This window comes from Solanum tuberosum, unplaced genomic scaffold (assembly GCF_000226075.1).
Source record: "Solanum tuberosum cultivar DM 1-3 516 R44 unplaced genomic scaffold, SolTub_3.0 scf00689, whole genome shotgun sequence".
Lineage (NCBI taxonomy): Eukaryota > Viridiplantae > Streptophyta > Magnoliopsida > Solanales > Solanaceae > Solanum > Solanum tuberosum.
The window spans coordinates 147,500-166,282 of NW_006239607.1; the positions used below are offsets into that span (position 1 = coordinate 147,500).

Consider the following 18,783-nt stretch of genomic DNA (forward strand, 5'->3'; position numbering starts at 1 on the left):
TGTTTTATTTTTCTTTAACTATGGCAGGCCGCCAATGAGAGATTATTCTGATAATAAAATAAAATAACAAGAAAGAGGAAAAAGCCGCAGTTAGCGTGCCTCTCTCACATTCCCAATTTTGTCACTCTCGACTAATTGTTCGCGCCCGCCTCCACCAAACACCTAATCTACAGGTATATTATCGATTAATCAGATCGAACCTTTGATTTCGAATTCATACTGAATTTATAGATATATATGTTCTTCTTATTGATCTGGTGAACTTTTCAGTGTATTTGATTTGAAAAATCGGTGTGTTATCTGTTTGTTTTGGTTGTCAATAGGGAATTTGATAGCTAGAAGGAAGCGGATATGTCTGGGATTATAAATCGAAAAATGGCCACCAGAGGCATTTCTGCTTTGGTGAGAATTGAACAAGTTTTGATCTTTTTTTTTTTCAGTTGATTTTGATAATTTTTGTTTCTGAATAATGAAAAAATGGTTTATTTGTTTTTTTGGGTTTCAGAATATGAATCAGTTCCTGTTGGGAAGCAGGGTATTTGCATCTAGAAATTTTTCTTCAGCAACTAAAGAGGTAATTTTTCACTTCTCTTTCGCACTTCAATTTGCTTATTTGATGTTTAGTTATGTTGATAGAAAAAAAGTAATTGTTTTAAACTTGTGTAGATGACTGTCCGTGATGCTCTAAATTCTGCTCTGGATGAAGAAATGTCTGCGGATCCAAAGGTCTTTATAATGGGGGAGGAGGTATAAATGATTTTCTTTTTATTGTTTTTTTCGAATTTTCTTTACCTCGCAAGGTAGGGGTACACACTACCTCCTTAGACATGCTTCTGCAATTTCTTCTCGTGAAAAATTGACCTGTAATTTTAATTCTCTTCAAAATTCTGTGTCATTCAGGTTGGTGAATACCAAGGAGCCTATAAGGTTAGATGTTCTTTTCTCACCTTGATTATTTATTTCAAGCTTTCTCTTAAATCCTGCATTCACTACACATTTATTTATTTTTATCTGAGTTTCTCTGTTCTTGACCTTTTTCTTCTTCTGCATTTGTCATCAGATTACCAAAGGGCTATTGAATAAATATGGTCCACAAAGAGTTCTTGATACACCTATTACTGAGGTAGATCCTTGGGATTCAATTACTAATTAGCTGCTCTTGTGGATGAATTTATATGTTAAGGTACTACAAAACATTTTTTTATGTTGTTTTATAGGCTGGATTTACTGGAATGGGAGTTGGTGCTGCTTACCATGGCTTGAAGCCCGTTATAGAATTCATGACTTTCAACTTTTCAATGCAGGTCAGACTTTTGTTCTGTCTGATGCTATGTTCTTCTGAATTCTGTTATTAATATTTATTTGTTATTTCCTTGAACATAAATATGCAAAAACCATCCACCAATATCATTTCCAGAGGCCCACATTTGGTAGCTGTCTGTATTAGTCAACTGTTAATGTTTAGCTTGTTAAGATGTTGGATGATATAGTTGAGCACAAGTAAACTTGCAAGAGGTTGGATCATTGTTTTTGTCAAAGGCACGCTTAAGCCCTGAAGCGAGGCTCAAAACTTCTTGAGCGCTTTGCATCGCTTAATGTGCGCTTCAATGTCGTCAATGTTTTATGGCATACTCTCCTTGCCAGTTGATAATTCACTTTATTGTTCTTTTTTCTAGTTTCTTTGTTCATATATTTTTGTCATTCATGCTTGTAATTATTAGTCTTGGACTAAATATATATTTATATTTTTTTCCCATTCAGCTTTTGTCATTGAAGCACACACTTTATTTGCTATTTGGGCTTAGAGAGCCAAACATACCTTAGAGCTTTTTTGCTCTTTTTGCTCTTGATTACGCTGGGATTATGTCATGATCAATTAGTTGGATTGATAATTTGAGATGGTATTGCCTGTCATTTCTGTATTTTCTGTCTTGTGCAGATTGTATTAAATTTAGTGCAAAAAATCTTAACAAAATGTCAATGTGGGAGGGAAAATTAGGTTGTAGTCTTTGAGGACAAAAGGTGATTTTGGTATATTGGCACTGAGCCTCGGAGTTGGACTGCATTAGTGAACATTTTCTTCTGCTTGTGTTTCCTCAGGGGCAATGGATGCCCATCATTACTTCAGTTATAAAAGCTTGCAAAGAAGAATGCCTTATCGACACAACTAGAATATTATTGTGTTAAGTTTGTCTTAAGTTAGAGGAACTGTGGTCTGAACTAAATATAACACGGTGGTACTAAATATAAACGAGGAAGTTACTACTAGGTCCTTGTTTATATTGAACTAAAAACTAGGAAGTTACTACAAGGTCCCTGTTTATATTGACTCTGTTCAGTCATTGTGGACACAAGAATCTGATGTTTCTTGTGGTAATATATAGCTCTAAGATGCATGTAACTGTATCTTTGTTGTAAGATGCTGGTTGGCACACAGGCTGTATAATCAAGTAATTGTTGGTCAAATGGTATGTAACTTTATGGGGCTTGTTTCCTTCAAATTGGAAGTTGGATTGGCTCACAGGCCATACAATAAGTAATTGTTGGCCAAATGGTGTTTAACTTTACTGGACTTGTTTCCTTCCAAATTGGAAGGAACAACTTCCTCCAACAGTATTAGGAGGAATGGGGATTGTTATTACTTTCTCCTGTCAAATGTTTTTGCTGCATCTTAGTCTTTCTCTTTGAATAAACAATAGAGATTCTACTTAATTGGACCATGACATTCTAGTTCTGGCACGTGACTAGCATTTCAGTTAAGAGATTTTAGTGAAGTTACTGCGTATTGATATCATTTTTGTACAAATTGTTATATTGTCAAGATTTCTTGATTATGGTTTATACCTATGAATGCTGACTGAAGGTATAATCTTTTGGAATTCATGCAGGCAATTGACCATATTATCAATTCTGCTGCAAAATCAAATTACATGTCTGCCGGTCAGATCTCAGTCCCCATCGTCTTCAGGGGTCCTAATGGTGCTGCAGCTGGAGTTGGTGCTCAACATTCTCAGGTATGTTAGTGAACCGAAATGTAGCTTGTTGAGTTTCCTAATATTGCTCTTGGAGTTTCCTTAAAGTTAGGTTAAACCAAGCTAAGCATCACATGTGTATACTGTCAAAAGGTGATGCAGTAAATATTTGGTCTTTTTACATTGATTTATCTGTTTAATATCTCCGAACGACCTATCTTTTCTGATCTTTGCCTCTCAGAGCTATTGGTACTCATGAACTAGAAAGGGTGAGAGTTCATCTTTAGAGATGGATTTACAAGAAATCAGACTTTGTTAACTTGGGTCAGCTGAAACTCTTTGAAAAGGTGACGAATCTACGAAGTAGTTATTCAGTGAGTGAGTTTTTCTGGATGGAAAAGCAGTACTTAAGAAGAGTTAAAGCCCCCCAAAACAGAATATGCGGTTAAGCACATTTCTAAATGATGGTCAAACAGTACAAATGATTAAAGACTTAAATACATAGCTACACACCTATTTGATATTTGATTACTCTTTTCCAACAAGTGCATCCCATGCAAGTAATATATATGGGAGCTCTCAACCACTTCCAAGTTCCATCAGCATTACCACATCGTCAAATCCAACAATGCCTCCTTCATAGCTCTTATACCAAAAATAAAGGGATCATTACACCTTAGAGACTTCGGGCCCTCTACTTATTTGGGCCTCCCTTTGGGTGCAAAATACAAAGCACTTGAGATATGAAATGGAGTGGTGGAAAAGGTGGAGAAGAGGCTGAATGTGACCTGTGGTGGTGGGGGGTAGCAAGTACCCTGTGGAAATTGCTATTATTGTACAATGGATGTTTGAATTAGTTATTCTTATTGCAATTTTATACACTAAATTCATATATGTTGGTATCTTTTAATTTTCCATAAACAGTGTGCTTCACTTCAAAGCAGTGCACACTTCATTTCTTGCTTTTTGCGCTTCCAAGTCCCATGGCTGTTGTCATATTTTGCGCTTTTCACTTTTATAAACAATATTTTCTACTGTTACAGGCAGCAATAGAGGACGACAGAGAAATACCAGACATATAGTCAGGTATCCACCAAATCTAATTGGTGGACACCGTTACATGTCTGGAAAACAAAGGAGAAGGGAGTAAAAATGTTAGATGAGTTTCTCATCTATCATTTGGATCTCTCTTCAAGTGTTCATCGTTGCCCAATAACTAGTTTATAGCTATTGAGCTACATCTGGACTTTACATCATTATTCACTTGTGATTTTTGTTCTAAATTTTAATTTACCAGTTTCAAAATAAATAAATAGAGGACTACAGAGGAACAGGAAGTATGAGATAGTGTCAGTAGATGCATCTCCAGAACTTTGGGTTTCTTCCCATGATCATTCACTGCATTTTGTTTGATTGTGTTATTTAAGCAAGTAGACATACATGTGAGTTATTACAGTCCTTGCCATCAAGGTGTATGCATGTTTGTATGTCATATGCATCTAAATTACTATAGGCCCAACATTTCTTCCTTTTATTATCTTTCCAGTGCTATGCAGCGTGGTTTGGTGCATGTCCTGGATTGAAGGTGCTAGCTCCATACTCTTCTGAGGATGCTCGCGGCCTGCTAAAAGCTGCTATCAGGGACCCAGATCCTGTTGTTTTTCTGGAAAATGAATTGCTGTGAGTTGCATTGCTGAGTTAGTTATTCAAGTGCGTTCACTTTTCTCCTAATATCTTATTATCATTGTGCGACTTGACTGATGCAGATATGGTGAGTCTTTCCCTGTTTCTGCTGAAGTTCTTGATTCTAGTTTCTCTCTTCCCATTGGAAAAGCTAAGGCAAGCTCCTGCTTTCTGTCATTGTTTCTATGTATATTTTATATTTTTCTGTTGTTCCTTACTTTACAAACATTGGCAGATTGAACGTGAAGGAAAGGATATCACAATTACTGCTTTCTCAAAGATGGTTGGTTATGCTCTTAAGGTTCGTCTGTACTTACCTTAGATGAAGATTTAAATTCTTGCATGTAACATGTCCTTAATACAATGCTTTGATTAATCCTGTTCTGCAACTCATGATCCACTTGCTTTTGCTGATTTTCATCAATAACTAAATATTGCTATGATTTGGTATTTTATTAGATATTTCATAGAAACTATATAGCATGATACTGTTTCTATCTATTATCATTCATTTCATGCGTTTGAATCTTGAAGGCTGCTGAAATTCTTGCAAAAGAGGGAATTAGTGCTGAGGTATGTGAGACTCCAGAGTTCATAGTCTAGTTTTGTCTTTAAATTTTAAAATGGTAATGTTCTTTAAGGTTTCAGCTTTCATTTCACTTCTCATCCTTTGTCTTTCCATTTTATTCGGGCTAACAGGTCATAAATTTGCGCTCTATCCGACCACTTGATAGATCCACCATTAATGCTTCTGTGAGGAAAACCAACAGACTTTTAACTGTTGAAGAAGGGTTCCCACAACACGGCGTTGGAGCTGAGATCTGGTTTACCACATACTTCCTCCCCTAATGCTATTACAATTCCATGCAATAACCACCCCTATCCCCCAAAAAAGAACGCAGAAAAAAGCTTTATTTCCTACCTGTTTTTAGTCAGCCAAGCTTACCAGACTATATTTTCCTTTTGCATCAGTGCATCTGTGGTTGAGGAAAGTTTTGAGTATCTTGATGCACCTGTTGAGAGGATATCTGGGGCTGATGTTCCTATGCCATATGCAGCAAATCTAGAAAGAATGGCTGTTCCACAGGTTAGTACTCGACTTCTTTTTCTCCCTTTTCGATAAATTGGAGCAGCTTTCATTTGATCCTAGTTATGGTTTTTGTGGTAAAAATGGTAAATATGACTGATCATTAAATGGGTGGACAAGGGTGCCTAATCAGCCCAAAAGGGTGTGGAGGTGGAGGGTGAAAAGAAGACATGATTAGCTGTTAATCTGTGTGCTCTCTGCAATTCTGACATAACTGAATGGTGTTGAAAGATTAGTGTTTGATGTACTCTGGAAAGAGGATCAGCTGGTAGAATGATTCATTAGGATCAGTATGCCAGCACGATGTCCTGGAATGAGCTTCCTTCTATCCGGAGAACAGTTGCCTATTAAATATCCAGGAGTGAGCTGAGGATTGTTAGTATTCGTATCATACTAACTAGTGCAGTGTTTGTCACGTCATATCAGTTGAGAAGCATAGGGAGAAAAAAATGGGAAAATTTTTGCAACAAAATACTGAGAAATTAATACAAGTGTATGTAACTGCAAATTTTATGAAGTCTTATCATATCAACTCCCAAAAAATGGTCATAGGTCATTAACATGCACACAGCTATATATGCGTAAATATTGGAGGTATAAAGGTGCTGTACTTGGAAAACAATGGATAACCAAGAAGCTCATAGGAAATAGATCTTCTCATCCCTTATTGTTGAATTGCTAGTAACAGTTGACACCACTGGTTGTCTTTCCTTCTGAAATATTTGAATCTGCCTGTTCAGATTGAAGATATTGTTCGTGGAGCAAAGAGGGCATGTTACAGAGCAGCAAAATCAGTTCCAATGGCTGCAACTGCTTAAGCTTTGGTAGGAACAAAGACTGCCAAGCCGGTTCTAAGCATTTTATTTCCTCTATGTGGATATTGATTCTTTATCCACCTGCGAGTGGATGCTTCTAAATTTACCATCCTGAGAAGTTTAGTTTGTCCATGAAAAAGAAAAAAGCTAAATGTTAGAAATAAATCCCGTAGAAAATAAATTTTGCCGTTTTCTTTGCTCTCTTTTCACTGGTTTTACCAAATGTTATGTAAGACAAACACATGCTACTACTGATGGAAGAGAAAGTAGTAGACACCATTGCAACTTCTTTGTCAAGTTTTGACTGCTGATGGTTCACGAGAACAAACTCTGCAGTGATATGTAATATGATGTATGCTTGCATTATTTGCAAGCTACAAAACAGCGAATTGATCTCAAATAACGCCAATCCAGTTTTTGAAGAGGCTCAAATAACATTACTTGGTGTAACTTGTTAAATTTTTGTTTATTGAATAACCTTAGGATTATTCTACTGTGAAATTTTGACGATTTACGTGATTGGTATGAAAAATTGGCTTGAAACTTTCAAGAACTCCACGTAAATCCCCATTGTGAAGGAAAAGAGGCCAAAGAAGTCTACACCAGTCCCAGAATGAGACTTGCAAAACTAAATGAACTGAACTCTTACTGAGCATTACTTTTTTATTAATAGAGAAATCTGAGACCAGGGAGGCATAGTTGAGAGATCGATGGGTGGTGACACCTGTATCCTTCTCCACTTGATTAACGTATTGTTTGCTGTAGGATTCCAACGAGTGATGTGCCTCTAATTGCACTCTTTGGGGTCGTTTGGAGAGGATTTTATCCAGGGTAATATTTAAGTGGCCTTTAATCTGTTGTTTGGCTGCCAAGTGTGGGATAACTTATCCCTGGATTAACAGTTAGTCCTGGAATAAGTTATCCTTCCCTGGGGTGGAGGTGGAATAACAATCCCAGAATAACTTATCATGTGATGGGGTAGGTAAAATAACAAAAATACCCTCCTTAAACCCCACTTTTATACATCACTTTACATTCATGGATATTAACATAACGTTTAACAACATTTATAATAACATTCACAACCTTAATTATTCGTTGCTCTTATGATAATATATTTTTCTATTAAAAAGTTACATTTTATAAATACAATTTTTATTTATGAATATAATATAAGTTGAATTTATTTGCCTAATTCTTATGCTTATTTATATTTTGATTTCTCAATGTTCACTACACTACTAAATTGCATATTTTTTATTAAGTAGTTTATTACTCACTTAAAAATTATATTTTATATATCAATTAAAATGTAAATAACTTTAATAATAAAATTTCTTTTACTTTTAATAAACTTAAAATGGAAGTCTTATTTTTAAGGTAAATAAGATGAAGATTTTATTTTTAAACTAAATAAGATGAAAGTTTTATTTTTAAGCTAAAAAAATGAAAATTTTATTTTAAGCTAAACAAGATGGAAGTTTTATTTTTAAGTTAAATAAGATGAAAGTTTAATTTTAAAAACACACGGCACAATCATGGAAATGCACACCCAAAAATATTTAAGCTAAATAAGATGAAATTTTTTATTTTTAAGAATGAATAACTAAACTTGCAAAGAACTGTAAAAAACAAAAAAAACTAAATAAGGTAAAGGGTATTTTTGTAAACAAACAATTTATTCTTAGAAATTATGCCATTAATATAAGTTTGAATATGACAAACCAAATAAGCAATAAAAATTAATTTCAGCATAACTTATCCCAGTATAACTTATCCATCATAACTAATCCCAGCATAACTTATCCCAGTATAACTTATCCATCATAACTAATCCCAGCATAACTTATCCCAGTATAACTTATCCATCATAACTAATCCCAGCATAACTTATCCCAGTATAACTTATCCATCATAACTAATCCCAGCATAACTTATCCCAGTATAACTTATCCATCATAACTAATCCCAGCATAACTTATATTCAAACCAAACGACCCCTTATTACCAGACAACATATGACGCGTTGCGCTCTAATCACTGGCCAAAGCTTTGGGTCAGCTCTACTGAGCATTACTTACCACACATAATCACTAGATCATAGCTTTGGGACAGTTCTACTGAACATTACTTCCTACACAAAAACTAAAACTAAGCGTTGTAACTTCTGTAATCAGAAAAAGAAAAAAACAAGTTGAGCTTATTTCAAGCAGCTACCAGATGACGGAACAGCTTGGAAAAGCTAAGAACAAGAAAACCCAACGCTTACAAATAGATGAAAGCAAGATTTGAAAGAAAATGAGAAACCAAGTAATTACCTAAAGGCTTCAATGAGATTATGACTTGCAACTGTACAATGGATGTCAGGTGTAAATTATAACCCCAGAATCCATATGATACACAAAACTGTTGTATAATTTAATTACAAAGTTTAAAAATAGAATACAGTAACAAGCAAAAGGGAGCCAAAAATCCTTGAAGCCACAAAATTTATTGCTTTGGGAAATTTTCTCTTATCTATGGTGACTAAATGTCTCTGAAACGGAAACTCTACCCCTCAGTCTCATATCTATAGATGGTCTAAAAGAAGAAGGAAGGAATGCATGGATAAATTTGCGAGACAGAGCCATATGAGGCTCTTCTTTCTTGGTTCTCCTCTGCCTCGACGTCCCACCTGTAGTTGTGGTGCTTCTCAAAGATCGTGACTTTGGATCAAAACTTGAATCAAAAGAAGCATCAGCTATACTGAATGATGCAGGGCCATTATGTGATGCATTAAGAGGGTATCCAACAGCTCCATCTTGATGTGGTGGAGGAAATTTTTCACTCTTGCTCTTAGCATTAGCCTGTGTCATCATCCTCCACCTCTGCAGAAAAATAAGTGAGATGAGTATGAGGATGCAAAGAAAAAGAATAGGAATTTGACAAAGAAGAGTAGCAAGTGACAAAGGGAGCCAGCTTGAAGGGAAATGAGGTGATATTAGGTCCAGCAATCCTTAGTCCTAGAGTTATTTGGCTCTCTACATATCATCTATGCAAAGCAAAGTGATATACTGAGAAAAAAGGTGATGCAAACACTCTTCATATTAAGGTTTAAAATTTTAACAAACACAGCACATCAGATAACACATAACCTTTTGCCCCATATGTCTAATATAGAATGAGCACCTTTCAAGGCATTTATAGACAGGAGCAACGTGCAGAATAAGGAGAAAAGGGATAATTTTATGAAAAGTTACGGGACTAAAATACACTCTAAAAGGATTTCAAATTATGAAAAAGTGGGGGTGCGGTGGCTCCTTGCCTGTACACACTCCTTGGTTCTGAACTGGTTACATGTGGCTAAGAAACCTAATTAAGACTCGATAAACTACCACTGCATTTTACTGGGACAAAAGCTGGACAACAAAGAAAACGTAATTTGTCTCACTTACATCGAGGTTTGGTTGGAGCTCTGCATTAGCCTCCGGAGCTGGAATTGCACGACTAACTTTCTCACGTCTCACTTTCTTGACACCATCACCAGTGTGAGCTTTTCCGTGCAAACCACTTTGCCTAAAAGGAAAATAGGTCTCAGTAGATGCAAGCCATGGTAAAATAATTTCAACATTATTTAGAGATACCTCCTGGCAGCTTCATCTCTTAGTTTTATATCCATTTCCTTGCTAGGAGGATATTTTGGCAAGCTTGAAGGCTCGCAAGGATATGGTTCAGTTGTAAGGAACTGTACAATACAAGTACTCATATCAGAAATAAAATACAGCAAAAGCCTTGGACGACGTAAGATCTAAGCACATGTGAGTCACAGCAGGTTGGAGGAGGGAGGTTCCTGAGGGGAACTTTTAAGTACAGTGGTGAAAGATCCCCGTAAAAGAGCAAAGAGACTAGGAGGACAAATTGTTCAACTGTAAATTCTCATAAAAAATTGAACAGCGTATCATGAATGGAAAAGTTCTAGAGAGTCGGTATGCTGTTTGCAATTAACTATGTATATCCAGTAAGACATTTTCCAATCATCAGCCATTATATCATCAGGATTCTTGAATATTGAGCAGAGAGGTATAAAAGATTAAAAGTGAAGCAACACTTTTGACATTTCTTGTTATCCATTAATAAAGCATTTAAACACACCCAATTCTACTAAGGGCAGCGCTCATAAATACACTTCGGAAGATTCCCAAAGTATTTCCTTAAAGAAATGCAGACAGTCAGTGTACTCTCAGTTTAGACAACAACAAGACATGTTACAAGCACAAGAATCTTGATGCAAACAGTGAAAGAGAAAGAGGAGCTACAAGGATACAAAAGAAGGATAAAGGATCATTTATGAGCATCTAGGTTCCCAGCAAAAGAAAGAGTCTAGAATCTAGATAACAGGTAACTTGTAGAAAGCAACCAAAGAAAGAACTAGATAGGAGGAGTTACACGACTTCTAATCTGCAGAAACTAAATAAATGCCGCTTAAAAAAAAAGAAATAATAGACATATTAACAGCGAAACAGGGAATCACATACCAACTAAGCAACCTCTAAAGTTTAACAGCATTGATTTCATTTTCAGGAAATATTCAAATGATCAGATGACTTACTTCGCTGTTCAAAGCAGCAGTTGCTGTGCCTCTTTCATCAGGATCGATAGCAAGAAGTGTTGCAATCATAGGATGTGAAGAGGGTGGAAATTCCTTGAATGTATCATCAATGCAGCGTTTATAAGGTTGTTGTGGTTTAAACAGAGTAGCATTTGGTAACTTGAATTTCCTCCAATACTCCTCGGATGGAGAGCCACACAACCTAAATATTTTATGGAGTTGCTCAACCTATGCAGTAAGAAGCCAAAGAGTGTCCAAGTCAGTCAATTTACTTAACCTCTATGCCTCAAGGACAAAAAGAAATAATTAACTATCAAAAAGATTCAGCAATGTGGCTGGGCAACCAAGAATGTAATCAACAGCGTCTCAATATCTTATTTTCTGGAGAATAAGAAGGCAGTTTATATCAAATGTAGCACAAAGAGTAAAGCACCTCCGTTCTCCCAGGAAATATTGGCTTCCTTGCGAGTAACTCAGCCAAAATGCACCCGGCACTCCACAGGTCAACACCAACACCGTAATTAGTAGCTCCAAGCAGAAGTTCAGGTGGACGGTACCAGAGAGTCACAACACGACTAGTCATAGGTTGCTTGTGTTCAGGATCATAAAATGAAGCTAATCCAAAATCAGCTATTTTCAGAATTCCTTCATTATCAATCAGCAAATTGGAACCTTTTACATCACGGTGTAGGACTCCATTATTGTGACAATGCTCTAGACCAGAGAGTAACTGTTTCATGTAGCACTTTACCTGCAATAAGATATAAACTAGACAACTCAGCTAGTAATTAATACTTGCCAATTCATTCAGGTATATGTTGAATAAATAGGGCAACCTCTTGCATGACCACAGATAATTGATTAGCTATCAATTCTGTTATTCGTGTAGGGTGTGTTCGCTGTTCGGTATGAAGGAAAATGTTTGTTAGGAAAATAAGTCGGCTTCTTACTTATCTTCTTGTTTTCCGTACGTAAGCAAAAATGTTATCTTAAAAGCATTTGTATATAATCTAAGACAAAAACTGTGGGAGGTGAGGGTGGGGTGGGGTGATGGGCAGGGGGCAGTGGGTGGGGGTGAGGTGAAGATGAGGTGTGTTGGAGGGTGAAGAGGACACAATCTTGTGGAATGCCATTTGTGATAAGTACTGTTACATGGTTTTGTTGGCCATACCAATCCTTGACCCTCATTAAAAAAGATAATACAACTACTGCGACTCAATCCCAAACTAGTTGACAAAATGTTGTTTGTATATTTTACTTAGTATCTGCTATGCAAATGATATGGCTAAAAATCCTGTTTAGATCATACTCTCCGCATTTCTCAGGTGTGTTGTCTTGAAGCAGTGAAACATTTCCACAAAGTGGGGTCTGGGGAGGGTAGAGCCTTACCACATATTAGGAGGTAGAGAGGTTGTTTTTGATAGACCCTTAGCTCAAGGAAAAAACAGTATAGAAAAAGAAACAATGGAAGTGAAGAAGCCATGGCAAAATACTATAGACAACTTGACAAATCATCTTGAGCAGTAATCACAACAAGAAAATACGATAACCAAAGTACAAGAAACAACCTATAGTAACCAAACTCAAATGACAAGAAACTACAATGTAATACTACAACTAAGGGGTCGTTTGGTAGGGTGTATAAGAAAAATGTTGAATAGAGTGCATTAGTAATGCATGCAATAGTAAAATGGATGCATTAGTAATGCATGTAATAGTAATGCATGCATTAGTTATGCTAAGATTATTTCTTATGCAGTATTTGGTTTGGTATACTAAAAATAAGATGCATTGCATAACTTCTATAAAAAAATTATTTGTTACAAAAATACCCTCCAAACTCTTTAGCTTTGGTTAATGGAAAATGTCTTCAGAGAGATTTGAGGGGTAGTTATGTCATTAATCAATCTAATGTATGTGTTGAAACCCTTTGTATTACTAATACATGGATATCCATGGTATTAGTAATCCATACCTCAATACACAACAAAGTGTATAACTGACCAAACGAGATATTAATAAAACACAATGCTAATGCATGCATTATTTTTTCTCATATACTCTATCAAATGACCTACGGAAGGGAATCAAGAGTAATATTTCAAATAAAATATACCCAACATAAATGTCTTTGAAGGAGATCAAAAAGAGCATGTAAAGGAAATATCCATGTCTTTTCAATACATGAAACTGTGCAAACTCAATATATTTTCTGAATATAGTTCTACTTGAACAGAACAGAAAGAAATTTTTACAGGAAGGTCATAATTTTTTGTTTTGTGAGGTAATATCCCTTTGCTGAGTGAATTGATGGGAATTTTCGATACATCTAAGGTACCACTATTTCACTCAAAGGCACAACTAAAATGCAATATCTGTAACCAGCTCAGCATTGGATTCCCAAACTACCATGATCGGACCCAATGGCCTTAAGAAAAGACTAGCAGTAACATCAGAAAGCACAAGAACGAAAGCTAGAAGACAAATGACACTACATAATTAGAGCAGATAGACCAGATTCCATAACGAAAGGAAAGCCAAATTACACAAACAAAATAACAAAACAAAGCAAAAAAGGTAATTTCGAAGAATAGTACTCAGATAAGCACACTATTTTTCTGGAAACTAACTATCAAGTCTGACACATACATTAGACAAAAGCCAAGATAACACCAAGAAAGCATACAAAACACACAAGTGAATATATCAAGTTAAAAGTACATCAACCAACCTCTTCTTCTGAAGGTAAAAAGAGATATTAGTAATACCTGTGATTCACTAAATTTGACCTTTTGAACAGCAGCTAGACCAGCCAGATCATGCTCCATGTACTCGAAAACAAGGTACAAACTAGACGACATTCTCGAAGTTACCAAACCTTCAAGTTTGATGACATTGGGATGGTCCAGTTTTTTCAAAACAAGTATTTCTCTTGCCATGAACTTCACACTCTCTGGCTCCAATGTATCAAACCTAACTTTCTTCAATGCAACAATCTTCCCTGTGATCAAGTCCTTTGCTTTATATACATTGCTATATGTTCCTTGCCCAATCTGCATTCACACATAAACAGGCAAATTGAACAACAAAAGTACAACTACCAAAGCCTATTGTACCAATTCCTTGAAATCCACCCCTAGGCCCTAAAAATTGTGCATTTCTTACTTTGTATCAAAGCATTCATTATTGCAATACAATTAAGGACACACATAATTACTTTGTACCCCATTAAAACATAGTACATTGCGCTAAAACAGTGATATATATATATACGAGGCATTAATGATTACCTTTTCAATTTTCTGGAAGGTATCCGCTCGGCGAGGAGTCCAATCTTTTATAGCATCTCCAGCAACGGCAACAAGCCACGACGGCCACCCTTGCTGATTCGTTGCAAAAGAGTTTCCCAATGTTCTGAAACTGTAATACTCAGACACCGACTCTGTGCGATTTGGTCCTTCTGCCGGTGGAGGTTGAGTGATCTTCACCTCATCCCCTGGAGCTCCAACACCACCGTCGGAAGCATTCCGATTGTTAGAATTCTGTGTCCTCCCGTCACTAACAATTTTTCCAAAAACACATCCCATAATAATCAGTGAAGTAAGTTTAACCAGTCATTTTTGTTGTATATTCAATGTCACCAAAAACAGGGCAGATGAAAATAGCTAGATTTTTTGCTAGCATTTATTGCAAATCATGAAATCCTCTGTAATATATTGGGTTTATGGAGTGTATGCCACTGTGATTCCGTACCCAAAACTCAAATCCGAAACTTTATACCCAAAATTTTAAAAAGAATTGCTATCACTCTACTAAAACTTTGTTGGTTTTGAGAGAATAAATTTAGAAAGGGAACAGTTTGGGCTGTGTGAAGTGAAAAAGGGGGTCAGTTTTTCAGTTGAGGGTTTTCTCCTTTTTTATATGTTACTTTTTAAAAGTCATTTTTTTCTTATGTTTTATATAATGTTGTACTACTGATTAGTCTGTGTCAAAAAATTAGGTCAAGGTTTGATTAGAAATAAAATGTTAAAAATTGGTAGTCACAAACTAAAAAGTCAAAAGGGTGGGTTGGTTTTGTGAAAGACATGCTAAGAAAAATGCAACCTTTTACTAGTACACTTGGGAACTTTTGACTCTTTTCTTTTATTTATTTGTGTTACTCGCTCCGTTCCAAAATAATAGTCGCGTCAAATTTTTTTTTAGAGTCAATTTAATTAATATTCAAAGTTAAGTTAGATTATATTTATTGTACACTTGGGACTTTTGACTCTTTTCTTTCATTTATTTGTGTTACTCGCTCCGTTCCAAAATAGTAGTCGCGTCAAACTTTTCTTAGAGTCAGTTTAATTAATATTCAAAGTTAAATTAGATTATATTCATTCAATATTTTTCAATTTTACGGAAGTATCCAAAATAGCAGTCGTGTTTAACTTTTTCAAAAGTCAATTTAATTAATATTCAACGCTAAATTAAATTATATTAATTCAATATTTTTAAATTGTATGTAAAGTATTATAAGTTTGCATTTTTCTAATATTGATATGATAAAAAAAAATACACATTAAAAATGTATACTATTTAACTTAAAAAAAGGAAATTGTGACCATTAAAAAAAGGAAGGGAGGGAATATTTTTTTCGTTCAATCATCATTTGTCAAAGCATGCTCCTCTAATTAATGACATGATAGATAACGGAATTTAATTTATAATTAATGAAATGAGAAAAGTAGTAAATGACACTATTAAGTGTTATTCTACTTGTTCTAATGTCTTCTTAGATTAAATGTCCTAGACTCTAGGATCACCATGGATATTAGCTACATAATCTACTTGTAATTAGGAGTGTGAATAGTATAGAAGATATTAATATCATATCAAAATTAAATCTTTTGATATTAAAATATTAAAAATCATATTTGAATATATAGTTATATATAAAATTCATATGTTATTATTATATATGCTGATAACAAATATAAAATTATAATTAGATAAAATTAATTATTTGACATTGAAATTTTAACTACTTTATCTTGATTAAAATGTGTTTTTTAAATGATTGATTAACAAAAGAAAATTGTGTTGTACTTTATGTTGAATATTTCAACATGGGTAAGATATTATAATATAATTAAGATGTTTCTTTAAAAGTCACAGTTATAATTTCCTATTATATAAGTATATGTAAGTTGAAGTCGATCAGAATAATTATTTACCATATCGCAAAATATCATAATCAAACTTTAAAATAGTGAATCATATCAAATTAATTTAATATGATAATGACATAATATATTAAAAAATCAAAAATAAAAATTAATGAACCAAAATTTTCAATACCTTACTATGACAACCTCTAATTGTAATAGTAATTGGAATATAAATCTACTTGTTGATAAGAACAAGTCCACATAAAAATTATTCTCTCCGTTTTAATATGTTTCTTATACTTTTTTTAGTCAGTTTTAAAAAGATTGCCTCTTTTCTTTTTAACAATTTCTTAATTTTAATTTTCCACGTGATATATTGAATATCACAAAATTAAAAAATATTTCGATACATTTTACATATCTTTAAGTTAAGACTATAAGACATAAACATCTTTTTTTACTTTTAAATTTCACAAAATCGTTTTATAGAGTGAAACCACATGACAGGAGGTCTCTGAAACTATTCCTATTAAATACTTAACACTACATTACTTATTATAGTAGAACAACATATGGTAAAAATTTATAAATCCTACATGCGACAACTATTAAAGTAAAAATGTGGAGTCATATAATTATTAAATTGAATGAACAAATCATTAGACAATGGTTTATATATTGGTCAGAAACTCACCTACCTCTCTGGGAGTATTTAACAAATAGCATCTTTTGCATTTATTACGATTTACGAAGCAATGTCTTTGGGTGAGGTTACCAATTGTAATCGGCCCCTACATCATTTCACATTTTTTTCTAAAACAACAATTATACCTTTTTCATCCCAAAATAAATATCACTCCGCTAAACAAAGGAGTTATTTTAAAATTTTAATATATTTTTCCAATTATATATTTGTATTAAAGAATTACCTTTTCTTAATATATAGTGGTTAATTTTCAATAAACATTAACAAATAGGAATAATTTAGTAAATTATATTTTTTAATGAGCATTAAATAAGTTAAAGTGAATTTTTTTAATAAAGGGAGTATTATTATTTTTTATCACAAAAATGTAAGGTCAAAATATTTGATAGCCTTCTCTTCCATCTATTTGAGTAAACCTGTTACAAGAGAGGACAATTTTTTTAGATAAAGTGTAAGTGCAGTATAATGATGTCCACTATTGTTATAGGTAGAATACATTTATAAAAAAAAATATCATGAAAAATTGATTTGAAAAAACTAATTTTGATTGGTATCACGAAATGTTGTTTTAGCCCGTCACTAGTATAGAAGAATCTCATTAATCTCATGTATGAATATTCTCATACATGATACAACTTTTTTCCTAATTTAACAATGTTGAATAATGAAAGGAATAATGACATTAATGAATGGTGGATTGTCTTTAAAATAAGTTGTGTTTGACTTAAAAAATCTAAAATTGTCAAATTTAGTCGTTTGAACTGAAGAAAAAAGAGAAGCTAGTTTGAAAGGAATAAAATGTAAAAGAGGCTACGAAAGACTGAAAATGACTTAAATTTCACAACTCACTATACAAAGTCCAAAAACATAAAATGGAGGACTTTTTTCTAAAAAATAAATAAAAAAGAATTCCAAGTTTTTTTTTTGGGTGGTTTGGGGGGTGGGGTGGGGGTTGATGGGGATATTAGAGGTCCACAAGAAGAATATAAAGAAAAGTTTCTCAAGGTATAGGTAGATTTCCATTTTTATTATAATAAAATATGGTGGCCCTAGGTTTATTGTCTAACTAAGACTTTTTAATGTATTTTTTTTAAAAAAAAGAACAGAATCAAGATAATTATTTGTAATGACCCGTAAAGTCATTTTTAGAAATTTATGCAAAATTACTATTTTACCCCTACCGATAGTTGTCCCGATGTAATGACCCGTAAAGTCATTTTTTAGAAATTTATACAAAATTACTATTTTACCCCTACCGATAGTTGTCCCGAGTCATTTATGATTAGTCGGTGAAGTTGGTTTGAGAATTTTAAACTATTCAATAACTATGGTTATTTAACTAGCGGGTATTTATTTAGTAATTGATAAAAAAAATGGGTCAAGTCTGAAAATTCATTTAAGAACCTATACAATTTGACTTATACCTATTTATTAAAATAAGCTATTAGGGTTTGTCACTTTTTGGTACAAAAGTAGTTTATTTAGAAAAGAAAAGAGATAAAGGGAATAGGCGAGGACTTACTCGCAGCGGCGTTAGACAAATGGAAAATGGGAGGCGTACTTCTCCAGGTCAGAACTAATACAGTTCCAACTCTTTCCATTTATATTGAAGTTAGGATGCTACATATATATATATTAATATAATAATGTTATGAAAGAAAAATGGACAATGTACTTAGACTAGTCTATAATTGTTGTTTTGTTTAGTTTTTTCTTAGTGTACAGTGACTGATGTATATGAAACAACTACATGCTAAAATATATTGGTAATTTTGAGTTTTC

General features: G+C 34.0%; 2 protein-coding genes across 2 annotated transcripts; one reads left to right on the plus strand and one right to left on the minus strand.

The window, feature by feature from the left end:
- The first annotated feature begins 22 nt into the window (after positions 1-22).
- On the plus strand, positions 23-6,997 carry LOC102602262 (pyruvate dehydrogenase E1 component subunit beta-1, mitochondrial). The gene is made up of 15 exons (XM_006366847.2): positions 23-173; positions 324-402; positions 506-574; positions 667-747; positions 901-927; positions 1,061-1,123; positions 1,218-1,304; positions 2,889-3,014; positions 4,519-4,652; positions 4,739-4,811; positions 4,891-4,956; positions 5,190-5,228; positions 5,355-5,479; positions 5,628-5,742; positions 6,483-6,997. Exons 2-15 carry the CDS (start codon positions 352-354, stop codon positions 6,558-6,560), a joined length of 1,134 nt encoding a protein of 377 aa, XP_006366909.1. The 5' UTR covers positions 23-173; positions 324-351; the 3' UTR covers positions 6,561-6,997.
- Positions 6,998-8,871: 1,874 nt separating this feature from the next.
- On the minus strand, positions 8,872-15,043 carry LOC102602595 (probable serine/threonine-protein kinase At1g54610). The gene is made up of 7 exons (XM_006366848.2): positions 14,436-15,043; positions 13,914-14,198; positions 11,579-11,896; positions 11,146-11,373; positions 10,181-10,281; positions 9,992-10,112; positions 8,872-9,424 (listed from the first exon to the last, which is right to left on the minus strand). The coding sequence occupies exons 1-7, from the start codon at positions 14,730-14,732 to the stop codon at positions 9,071-9,073; spliced, it is 1,704 nt and encodes a 567-aa protein (XP_006366910.1). The 5' UTR covers positions 14,733-15,043; the 3' UTR covers positions 8,872-9,070.
- Between the last annotated feature and the right edge of the window lie 3,740 nt (positions 15,044-18,783).

Bases quoted from the DNA above. Each gene is read 5' to 3' on its own strand.
- LOC102602595 (XM_006366848.2), bottom strand. From the start codon at position 14,732: ATGGGATGTGTTTTTGGAAAAATTGTTAGTGACGGGAGGACACAGAAT. The intron at 11,897-13,913 runs GTATTACTAATA...ATCTTATTGCAG, and splicing joins TCAAATTTAGTGAATCACAG to GTAAAGTGCTACATGAAACA. The intron at 11,374-11,578 runs GTGCTTTACTCT...CTTACTGCATAG, and splicing joins TATTTCCTGGGAGAACGGAG to GTTGAGCAACTCCATAAAAT.
- LOC102602262 (XM_006366847.2), top strand. From the start codon at position 352: ATGTCTGGGATTATAAATCGAAAAATGGCCACCAGAGGCATTTCTGCT. The intron at 4,957-5,189 runs GTTCGTCTGTAC...TGAATCTTGAAG, and splicing joins TGGTTGGTTATGCTCTTAAG to GCTGCTGAAATTCTTGCAAA. The intron at 5,743-6,482 runs GTTAGTACTCGA...CTGCCTGTTCAG, and splicing joins AAAGAATGGCTGTTCCACAG to ATTGAAGATATTGTTCGTGG.